Source organism: Theropithecus gelada, chromosome 3, assembly GCF_003255815.1.
Source record: "Theropithecus gelada isolate Dixy chromosome 3, Tgel_1.0, whole genome shotgun sequence".
Lineage (NCBI taxonomy): Eukaryota > Metazoa > Chordata > Mammalia > Primates > Cercopithecidae > Theropithecus > Theropithecus gelada.
The window spans coordinates 28037424-28049539 of record NC_037670.1 but is presented as its reverse complement, the minus strand read 5'-3'; the positions used below and the strand labels follow the sequence as shown (position 1 = coordinate 28049539).

The following is a 12116-nucleotide window of genomic DNA, read 5'->3' as shown; positions in this document are numbered from 1 at the left end:
CCTAGCTTAATGGTCAGACAAAATTAAAAACCTAACTTAATAGTATGCACCTGTAACAATAGCAGAGGGTTGGCCAATCCCAGCGGCCATAATTCAACCACTCATAGACTGCTGAATGTTCAAACTGCGTTCAAATAAGGCCAATGCCAAGCTGTAACCAATCTCACTGTGTCTGTACCTCACTTCCGATTCCTGTACGTCACTTTACCTTTTCGGTCTATAAATTTGTTCTGATCACGAGGCACCCCAGAGTCTCCGTGAATCTGCTGTGATCCTGGGAGCTGCCTGATTCGCAAATTGTTCATTGCTCAATTAAATTCCTTTAAATTTGATTCAGCTGAAGATTTTCTTCTATCAGTTATGAGGTCCCACGAGACAGCATGACAGAGTGGAAGAAACTTTAGACAGTAATTCTTGGTGGGAAGATACCTTGAGTTGAACCCAGAGTCTTGAGACTGAAATATTAAAGATACTTTGCACAGGGGTGGCGATGAGAGAAGTATTTCTTTTAAAAAACTCCCAACCACTACCTAAGCCTGACTCCTGTAATGTACAGCAATGAAGGCAGATGAAGATGCCTGGTCTTAGGTTGAACATACACTCTTTCCACTTTGTGTTTGCTAGTCTCATGTAACCCTTTTTAGTTTCTTTATTGTTATTATTTTTTAAAACATGCTTCAGTGCTCTTTCATATGCAGAGAAGCAACCCTGGGAGCCTGTGCCTTCTCCAGGCCCTTGTGCCTTCAGAAGCCAGGGTGTGCTGGGAGTACTGGGGGTGAGGGCATAGCTTCAGCCTGAAGCTTTTCACCGGAGTTCTCTTTCTAGTGTGTGTGCAGTGGGCTTTACTCGGTTTCCCAGCCCTCCATCTCAGAGAAAGACAAAACCAATTGGATATGGTGTATGTACTTGTCAAACTGTTTATTTGCCATTCACACTGATTAGAACACTGGATTTACAGAAGAAACTGTGGTACAAAGAGAGGAAGGCTCTGGTGGCTCCTGAACAGCAGCAGTCCAGCTGCCCTGCACAGGCTGGGCACGGTGAATGCTCCCAGGAGAGGGGAGGTGGCCCACTCAACTGGGTACCATGGGCTGTGTACAGTGGAGTGCCTGCTCTCCTGTGCTATCTAGAAACACTTGGGAGAGGGGTTTCCGGGGTATTCTCTCATGTCATCTGGCTGAAGACACAAGCTTGACAGTTCCCCTTTAGGATGCGTTTGATACGTTTGTACCAGGGAGAAAGGAGCCCATGCACGAATTGGCAGGATGTTTTGTTACTAAACCCAATAATTGCCACACAAGTAGACCCTAAGTGGGGGCTGGTTTAAATAGGACCACATCTCCCGTTGCTTTTTCAATAGATGTGTTATACCGTCATTTCAATTTGAAAGTTTATTTTTTTCCATTGATTTTTATACATCCAGAGTAACACAAATAACCAACAGTTCTTTTTCTTTTTTGCACATTCATTTCCCCAGAACAAAAAAAGTGAACTTAAAAAAAATTGGAACCATGCTATTAGCTGTTTACAAAAGTGAATAAGAAGTAGCTCATTTTAAAGTCTAAAATAAACAAAGTAGAAAGAAGCATTTTTTTTCCCTACAGTATTTAGCAAACCTAAGAAAAAGTCCTTAGAAACACACACAAAAAAATGGAAAGAAAAGTTATAGGCATTAACAATATTTTATAATGAAGCTTAATCTATTTACATACATAAATACAATTAACTTTGTTGATGCAACTCTTCTGGAAGAAAAAAAAAGAGCCAAATGATCAGCCTCATCAATACTGACCTGGCTAAAAACAAAATTCCCAACAAACACACAAAAATCCCAAAACAAATGTATACACTAGGGTAAACAAAAAGGCATTTTGTTCAGATGTAAAAAATGTTTTGTGAGATCATTGTCAAACAAATTTTCATGTATAAAAGACCCAAACATGTCATTCCCCCCAAAAATAAAAACCAACAAAAATAAAAATCACCAGGACGGAATGTCCCAAGGAAACAGGTATTTCAAGGCAGGAATCTGCAATCCTAAATTGCAGGACATTTGAGTGAAACCATTCATTTCCTTTCTAATCAGAGCATTTCTGTTTATCTGCACAGAAACCCGAGGCAGCAGAAAGGCTGTCTATTTACTCACTGATTGTGATTCGCCCAGGAAAGCTTTTGTTGCTGCGTTTGGACAGCAAGCAGATCCAATATGGTTGGCAATGTCTCTGCTCTGCTGGAAGAAACCCATAAACAGGAGAAAGGCTGACTCACCATGTTCCTTTATGTGAAGGGGGAAGAACTGGACCTTCTTGTGTTCTGAAATTTGGTACTGGGTGGGGGTATGTGCTATCTCCTTAAGAGAACATGGGAAAATGAGGAGAAAGAAAATGGGGTTTGGAAGACAGAGGAAGAGAGAAAAAGAGGGAGATATTGGGGGGAAGAGATGGAGGGAAATGTATTTTCAGATAGTGAGAAAAACAGAACTGAAATATGTGTCCATGTTGAAATCATAAATAGGGACATGAGTAAGCAGTAGAAATGGCTTATTCAATACTTCTCCTGGACCAGACACATACAGTTATTATATGGTTGGCCTGAGGGTCTCATTGATACCTTAACTTTCCTGAGGGCAATGAATAAAAAGATACCTTAATCTACCTGAAGTCAATGAATGCAATTTTTCACACACACACACACACACACACACACAAAATGTGTTGCGTGAGACCTATCTCCAAAACAACTAAGGTCTAGTTTTTTTTTGAAACAATTAAATACTATGTATGCTGGTAAGAGTCTGTGAAACTCTAAATGACCAAATCAGTGAGCCTACAATAGTGACAAGCCCTCTCCACACATGGCTTTGAGAGTAAAGGTTCAACGTGAAAGATTATCTAATCAGAGCGTGAGGCTGGTTTTGAGTTGGAATATCTTCAGGTAACAGAATTAAACTGGAAAACATAATTTTCTCCTTCATTTTTCTCCAGGATTTTTGCAGGTCAGACATGGCAACATGTGCTGAAAAGAACATTTACGTTCAATTTGGGGGAAATGGGCTAATGGTCCTTTTCAGAAATTAAATTTTTACATTTGCTGACATTTTATGGTAATTTAGCTGCAGAAATGTAATATGGAATAATAGATGGAACTGCGTTGTGGAGGGAATCCTGTGGAAAATGAAAGTGAATATATTCCGAGTTTCTCCGAGATCTGCTATAGCTCTTCTCTAGATAAGAACGATCTGACAACATAAGCTGCTTTACTCTTTAACTCTTACCAAAGTGCTACTGCATGTGTGTAAAACAAATAATCAATATATATATAAGAAAACTCAAAAACAAGTTGTTTTAAATAAGTCCAGCTGTTTTTTGCTGCCTGCAGCCAAAGATTTGTCTAATTTGAATGCTTAAATTTACAAAATAAAAATCAAACACTGTTCTGAAGTCCTGCTTTCAAATACTCTTCAGAGTTGACCTGAAATCGTTTCAACGAATTTTAAGAGGTACGTTAAATAACCACCAGATCATTTGGAGCACACATATGTCAAAATCAGCAGTTAGGGTTTATGAGTTGTACAACAACTGAATTCTGACCAAATCCTCCAATAAAGATAGTGCCATAAAATTTACAGTGACATTGGATACCTTTGAATTGTAGCCACGGACAGCAGTGACATGAATCTTTCCTGTCACACTGGTGCACAGGTAAAAGTCCACATACCACATAGGGTAGGGTCTCAGCCTGGTGAAAGCAACACAAAGATGTTGTTGAGTGAGCAGCACAGGACAGGGGGTCTTGCACAGGTGGGACCATGTTTTCCCACTTGTCTCCACTGAGGCACACAGAGGGAAATTGGCTCCTTGAGGCCTGCCTCTGGTGCGCCCCTAAATTGCTACAATCGTAGCCCCTAAATTCATTGATTTGGTTCCTATGTAAATGTGGCTCCCCTACACAGTTTACTTTGGCTGTGTTCTGTTACACAGCATCTGTGAAATTATCAGATGACCTTGGGGTGAGCAAATCCCTGGACAGAAATCGAATCCTCTCCAAAGATGTAATTACTGGCACCTGCCTCAACCCTCTGGAACTAGAGTGACCTTCTCTGTTTTAAGGAGGAGGTTAGATATGAGACCCTTGGTAAGCCTGGCAGAAAATTCCATATTTCTGATCCTTGGAGTGACCCTCAGTGTCTAAAAATCCTATTAAAAACATTGCTGCGTGAGCTACCCACTTGTTTGATTAACATGAAAGGGAGTTTAATGTAAACAATACTTCTGGATAACCAAGTGATCACATTACTCATCCTTTTTTTCTAGCCTTCTTCAATGTGATACATTTAACTTTGGCTACTATCAAGAACAAAAAAAAAAATGTAGTACTTGATATTTTTCTTAATATAAGTACATTTAAATAATTAAAAAAGTATCAACACATAAATGTCTGAACATCAAGATACATAAATATCTGGGGATTCCTTGTGGGAATACAGTAGTTAAAAATGACCCAAAGCTGTAGCTGTTTCTCAAAAAAAACAACTACCCAAAAGTCCAAAAGAAAAGTTAAATAAAACTTAACAGAAAAGGGAATCATATTTCTTTCCATGGTCAAAGCAAGAAAGAAGCAAGCTCAATTTATATATATTTATATATACGTATATAAAAATAAAAACCACCCAAATGCAAATATGCATTTTGCAATTGATAAGGTGCGGAAAAATTAAAAATAAGAATTAGATGCCAAACAGGGCGAGTTGCATCTCCCCTCTCCCCCCAGCCCAACCAAAATTCCACACTCTTTGGAATAAACAACTTGGTTAAAAAGTTAAGTCAAGGGTATAAAATCTTTCTTTTTATTCACAGCATTGCTAAAACAGAAGCATTCACAGTTTCCCTCCGGGAATCTTCCTGTTTGCTTTCCAGCGCGTCCCCTGGGTGCTGGGGCAGGTGGACACCCTCGAGGTGCGTCGGCTCGGACACCTCCGCGAAGACCGGGGCGCCGGCGGACGGCGGACGGCGGCGGCAGCGTGGGCTTCCGGGTGCCGGAGGCTGCGGGGGCCTGACCTACAGCGAGCTCGTGGCCGTCTGGCCGTCGGGCGCCCTCGGCCCCAGGACTGTGGCCGGGCCCGGGACCCCGCCAGGCTTGTCGGGAACAGGAGGCCAGGGCGCCCGGAGGAGGAGGCGACGCCCCGCGGGGCCGAGCCGGGCCGGGCCTGGCGCCTCAGTAGGGCCTCCACACGGCCTCCTCCAGGCGCGCGGCGGGCGCCATGTTGGTGGGGGAGTTGCTGTGGCTGCCCTCGGCCTCCACCACGTCGCTCTGGTTCGGGAGGCTGGGGTTGAGCAGCGCGGAGCCGGTGGAGGCGTTGGTGCAGGGCGGCAGGATGCGCGGCGGCGAGCGCTCGCCGCCCACCATGGAGAACTGGTAGGAGCCGGCCGAGGCGCCGTAGTACAGGTGGTAGGAGGGCGAGCTGGCTTGGAATGGGCCGCCCTGCGCTTGCGATGAGCCGGGGTAGGGCGGCGGCAGGTAGGTGTGGTAGCGCGTGGCCGAGCCCATGGCCGACATGCCGATGCCGATGCCCGAGGTGACTGGCGTCGGGGAGTAGGTGAAGGCGCCTGGGTAGTGCATGCGGGGGTCAGAGATGGAGGGCAGCGCGGGGAACTGGCGCGGGTCGCTGAAGGCCGTCAGGTCGGGTGCCGCTGCCGGGAGGGCAAGAGAACGGAGCGGGAGTGAGTGGGGGGTTGCGGAGGCCACAGCTCTTCCCTCTGCCATGGGGGGCTACCCAGGATGATACCGCCTAGGAGGATGGGAAGCCACCCAGGATGCTACTGCTGGGGAGGACGCAGACCACCCAGGATGCTACCTCCCAAGAGGACGAGGATCACCCAGGATGCTATAACCCAGGGGGACAGGGACCACCCAGGATGCCACCTGCTGAGATGACGGGGATCACCCAGCGTGTCACCTCCCAGAAGTATGGGGACCACCCAGAATGCTATGCCCAGAAGGACGGGGACCACTCAGGATGCCACCTCCTGAGAAGACAGGGATCACCCAGGATGCTACCATCTGGGAGGATGGAGAGCACCCAGGATGCCACCTCCCAAGAAGATGGGGACCACTCAGGATGCCACCTCCGAGAGGAGGGGGACCACCCAGGATTCTACGCCTGGGAGGGCAGAGACCACCCAGGATGCCACCACCCGGGAGGACAGGGACCACCCAGGATGCCACCTCCGAGAGGAGGGGGACCACCCAGGATGCTAGGCCTGGGAGGATGGGGGACACCCAGGATGCTACTGCCCAGGGAGAGGGTTTCTACCCAGAATCTGCCACCCAAAAAAGATGAGGTCACCCAGGATGCTATGCTCAGCAGGACGGGGACCAGGAGAATGCTACTGCCCAGGAGGATGGTATAAGGTACAGTAATATAATACAGTAATATAGAATATCATGTAATGTAATATGACATATGAAATGATGTAGTATAGCATAATATAGTAGGTATAGTATAGATGTAATATGCAATAGTATATACTATAATATGTATAACATATATAAAATGTTCATATAATCCCAGGGTTGGCAAACTGCAGCCTGCCAGCCAGATCTCGCTGCCACCAATTGTTGCATGTCCCAGTAGGTAAGAATGCGTTTTACTTTTTTTAAATGGTTGAAAATGCAAAAAAGAACACTTCCTGACCTGTGAAAATGACAGGAAGTTCAAACTTCAGTGTCCATCCATACTTTGGAACACATCCTCACTCATTCTTTCATGTACTGCCTATGGCTGCTTTAGAGCCACTGCTGTCAAGTCAAGTGGTCAGTATATAGACTGCAGGGGCCACACAGCAAATATTCTTTTTTTTTGAGACAGAGTCTCACTTTGTCACCAAGGCTGGAGTGCAGTGGTGTGATCTTGGCTCACTGCACCCACCACCTCTTGGGCTCAAGCAGTTCTCCTGCCTCAGCCTCTTGAGTAGCTGGGATTACAGGCGCCCACCACCAGGCCTGGCCAATTTTTGTATTTTTAGTAGAGACAAGATTTCACTACGCTGGCCAGGCAGGTCTTGAACTCCTGACCTCAAGTTATCCACCTGTCTCAGCCTCCCGAAGTGCTGGGATTACAGGCCTGAACCACTGCACCCAGCCCTAAAATATTTATTCTTTGGCCCCTCACAGAAAAAAGTTTGCTGACCCTCTATTTGATCAATATATTAACATACCAATAATAATATAAGCCTAATCTGTGATATTAATATAACAAATGATAATTTGACACTATATAATAATGTAATGGATGCATAAATATGTTACTAACATAATATGTTATACATAATATATGCTAACACTATTAATATATAATAATACATTACACATAGTATTTAGGTTGAATGATAGAAAACTGCCATTTTCATAGGCCTTCAACAGTTGAAAAATTGATAATTTCCTAGTATTTAAGTGAATGTATGGCTCAGTAGCAACTGTTGAGCGAATGTCAGGGAATATCATTACCACTCCTCCTCTCCATATCTACCTTTGTACTAGTTCCACAATTTTAGAAACAGTATAGCCTTGAGTTCACCTGGTATTCTCTATTACGCACTTCACTGGTTTGTCAACACAAGTAGATATAGGACCTTGATTTATCTACTCTGTTTTTTGCACATGAGGGCATTTTACCAGAAGTTGTAAAGCTTTGTCTCTAAAACTCACTTTGTTACGACTGTGCATTATTTTGTTAGGATTATGCATTTACAGTTTCACCAACTGGCTTTAGCGCTGTCCTGTGGTTCACTGGCTCTGTCTGCATTTTTCTTACCTACAGGCCGCCCTTGGGAACTACAGAGGATTTGTGTACTAGGCAGGGTTCCCTATGTCTGAAAATCAGAGTTTCTCAGCTGTGACACTGTTGACATTTTGGGCCAGATCATGATTTGTTGGGGTGGAGGAGGGCTGTCTTGTTCATTGTAGGATGTTTGGAAGCATCTCTGCTTTACCCAGTAGATGCTAGTAGCATCCCCCTCCCCTCTTGTGACAACTCAGAATGTCTCCAGACATTGCCAGATATCCTGAGGGTGGGGTGAGGGAAGCAAAGTCACCCCAGCTGAGAACCACCACTGCAGATGTAGGAGGGCACCCTGGAGTAGTTCACGTTCCTCAGAATTATTCATTAAATGACCAGGCTAGGACTCTCCTCTTTATATCAGCAAATCCACAGACAGCAACAAACGGTAGAAACATGAATTCGTTGTTTTAAAATGTGAAGTTCTCAGATCAACACACAAAATAACTCTTAAGCTCAGATGGCATGTGGCCTGTGTCCTTTTGAGTTCAGGCTGATAGAGAAAGTTGACAGAGCCAAAAGCTTGCTCTGAAAGGAAAGCTACCAAGGTGGATTAATCTGTTTTTGGAAGGCATCGGCAGTTGATCAACTTCCTCATATTTCAAGCCTATTATTCCAGCAGGGAGAGCTAGTGTGTTTTTTTCTCTCTCTCTCTTTCTCTCGCTCACTTGTCTCTTCCACACCCCATCCTCCCTCCCTCTAATGGTCTTTTATTGCCCTAACACATTTTTAAAAATGAACTCCTCTGTACCTTTGGGGTGAGTGTGATGAGGGGATACACTCCTCATCAGAGAGGTAATTAAAGTTTATAGAAACAGCCCAAGTCTGTAGCAGATCCCTTCACTAATGAGGAAACCAGGAGTCTGACTTTCAAACAAACACTCCTGTTAATCTTTTCAAAGCCAGGCAGACATGTGGGCAGGGAAAAAGTTGTAAACGGACAGTGGTTCTGAGGCTGCCCTTCCTTGGCCACACTCTAGTCGGTTCTCGAGCCAGGCCACACCTCATTCCACAGGGTTCATCCCTGCCCGCTTGTTGGGGCCATCTGTGAGCAAGCCCTGTGTCACTTGTTTTTGCTGACATGGAGAGCTGTGACATGTTTGAGAGTTAACAGGAAGCTTTACTCCATTTTTCCATTTAGATTTAGAGAGTCTACGGAGAAGCTGGGACAGGAGGAAAAGCATTAGGCAAATACAGTCAGTTTGTTGTCATCTGATGCAATACTCTGGACACAAATAAATGACTCTGCCCATTATTCCTCTTGCTTCATTTGCCCTGAGACAAAAAGGTGAATCCACTGGAAAATGAATGAAAGGTCACCCTGTTTTACAGCAATGTCTGGACATGCTCTGCCGGTAGGTTCCAACTATTACATGGTAACGTGGTGATGGTACCAAGTTACTGGAATCCGGAGTGAGCCCGTGATTTGTCATGGACATAAGCACTGGAATGATGTTACGGTCTCAGCTGTTGGGGGAAAATAGTTCTTTCACTTGTGGGCAGAACATCCAAAAGAAAGCTGAAATGCTGCCTGTGATCCTTCTGTGTACACATGAGCAATGTCATACTACAAAAGACCATCCATTTGGTCAAACTATCTTTTTTACACACATTTTGATAATAAAATACCTTAGGCCCTCTAGATATGCTCAGATTCAAATGCTGTGTTCAAATGTTGCTTTTCATCTTTGTGTCTTGTCTCAGATCCCTTATTCAGACCCATCAGTCTGCACAATTCACCCATCCAGCCATAGCTCTTTTGTCCTTTTGGCTGGCCTGGTGTCCCCTGATTGAGCAGCAGGGTGGGAGGAGTTGGGGACCCCTGATATTCACAGGGAGTTTTTAAGAGTAGGAAATCTGGGGCTTAGGAGGTCCAGGTATTTTGGCTGGAAGTGTTTTCCCATTGATGGGGCTAAATATTTGCCATGACGGCTCACGTCTTCGCTCTCCAGCTTGACATGGATGAAAGCAGCCTCGCTCCAGGGCCCCTCCCACTGCCCCCAGAGGATTAAACAACCTGAGCAGGTAATGGCTGCCTTAAAAGGAGCTTTTGCATGACTCAGATTAATGCATGCTGTCTGTCGCCCAGGTTGGCAGCTAAACATTAATTTTTTTTTGAAAAAGAAAAAAAAAAGTAAACCTCTAGATGACAACTCTTTTCAGACAAGGTGTGGAGTCTGTCTGCAAAGGATAGAGAGAGAGACAGACAGAGTCCAAGTCCCCAGTGCAGAAGGAAGCCCAGGTGGGGCTGGGGCTGGGAAGAGGGGCAGAGCACAAAGCTGTCGGGCTGGATTAAAAGGCAAAGCAGCCACAGAGCAGTGTCAGGTTCTCAAAGCTGTCGGCCAGGCAGCCACTTTCCTTTTATGTATTCCACCCCCCTCCTGCCTCCAGGTTTATGACAACACTTTTCAGGCCTGTGCTCCAGGCTTGATTTCTCAGAGGGAGTTCTGCCAAATTGAAGAGCAGTCTCCCATACTGTTCTGTGCCACTGTGAAAGCTCATCTGGAATTCTGTCCTCCCTCCAAGAAGAAAAGAATCATTCTTGGGTTCTGAAATGGGACATGGTTTTTATCTGCTTCACACTCCCATGGCATAAAATGTTCTCCCTTACGCCTTGGGTGATTGAAGTCCAGGATGTTCACAAATGTAACTGTGATATGGGACTTTGCAGTGCACATGTTACTCATTCCTTTTATTTAAAAAGTCACCCGTCCACCTGAGCACCAGTCAGCTGGAGGAGTTGGCCCCCACGGTTCTTGGACTATAAGGTGCTGATCTTGGGTGATGACCAAGTCAAAAGACTTACGTAATAAATTCCAAAGGACAGACCTATAGCAGGAGCATTCAAAGGAGAACAGGCATTATTTCAGATGAAGACCACAGCCAGTGGGTGCACTGAGAAGAATCAGTAAAAGCTGACAAGTGCCTTTGTTCTTGAGGGATAAGCTTCTAGAAACCACAACCTAAACAAGATGCCATGATACCTGTGCTACTCTCTCAATGCCTTAGAGCAGCATGTACCATGAAAATATTGGCATTAATGGCCAAAAGTAATGTGAAAACCGAGCACTGAAGTTGGCTTTCCTATTTTACTGTAGCACCCAAGAATACTGGAAGGCAATGGTTCTCACCTGGGGGCAGTTTTGCCCCTTGGGACACTTGGCAATGTCTGGAAACATTTTTTATTGTCCTAACTGGGGTGAGCAGGATACTTTTGGCATCTAGAGGCCAAGGATGCTGCTAAATATTCTCCAATGCTCAGGACAGACTCCCCCAACAAAGGATTATCTGGCCCCAAATGTCAATAGTACTGCTGTTGTGAAGCTCTGAGAAGCAGCTAAGGCATCTGATGAAACCTGAAGTAATCACAACTGTCTGGAAAACACAACATTACACAACATTTAAAATGGCAGACATGACTCCACTGCCCCTGTGCCTGTCCCCTAATCTGCTATAATCTGATCCCAAGAGCTGAAAGGCAAGACCCACCCCCTCCCCCAAACACACATGCAAGGGTGTTTGCAGGCATCATAACACTGAAGTTCTCTGAAGCATTTTCACAGTTTGGTGCAGCTCCAATTTCAAAGCCCCAAACACTAAGTTTCTTCTTTTGCCTTCAACAAAGGAATTTTTCTCTGTAACTCTGATTTCCCTGCCCACGAGCAAAGGTGAGTGCCAAGCCCAAAGGGCTCATAGGTTAAATGACTAATACTTAATGAGCTCATATTAACAACAATTATGCTAACCATGACACCTGAGTTTTTCACTCTGTTCCTCTAGCCTCTATATGAACAGCGCTTAGTTGGAAATGTCTAATTTGGGGTATACAGTTGGTTTTCTATATCCATGAGTTCTGCATCTATTTAACCAACCATAGATCAAAAAATACTATTTTAAAAAAGGATGGTTGTGTCTGTATTAGACATATACAGACTTTTCTCCTTGTCATTCCCTAAACAGTACACTAAAACAAGTATTTACGTAGCATTTACATTTTATTAGGTATTATGAGTAATCTAGGAATGATTTAAATATATGGCAGGATATATATAAGTTATATATAAATATTATACCATTTTATATGAGGGACTTGAGCATCCATGGATTTTGGTATCCATGGGGGGTCCTGGAACCGGTCCTCCATGGATACCGAGGGGTGGCTGTATTTACTTCCCATTCCACAGGTACCCCCATGTGCTGTCCATGTGATCTGTGAAAATTTACCACCACCACATGGACCAGTCCCATCAGTCCAGAATTCATTTGGAATAATGAGTCC

General features: G+C 44.6%; 1 protein-coding gene across 3 annotated transcripts in view; it reads right to left on the bottom strand.

Annotated features, from left to right (window-relative positions):
• Positions 1 to 892: 892 nt before the first annotated feature.
• Positions 893 to 12116, bottom strand: part of RUNX1 (runt related transcription factor 1) — a 261247-nt gene continuing 250023 nt past the window's right edge. For all 3 annotated transcript variants that reach the window (XM_025379064.1, XM_025379066.1, XM_025379065.1), the window contains one exon: positions 893 to 5690. In XM_025379064.1, the coding sequence (XP_025234849.1) occupies positions 5215 to 5690 (476 nt within the window). In that variant the 3' untranslated portion in view covers positions 893 to 5214. The remainder of the gene's footprint in view (positions 5691 to 12116) is intronic.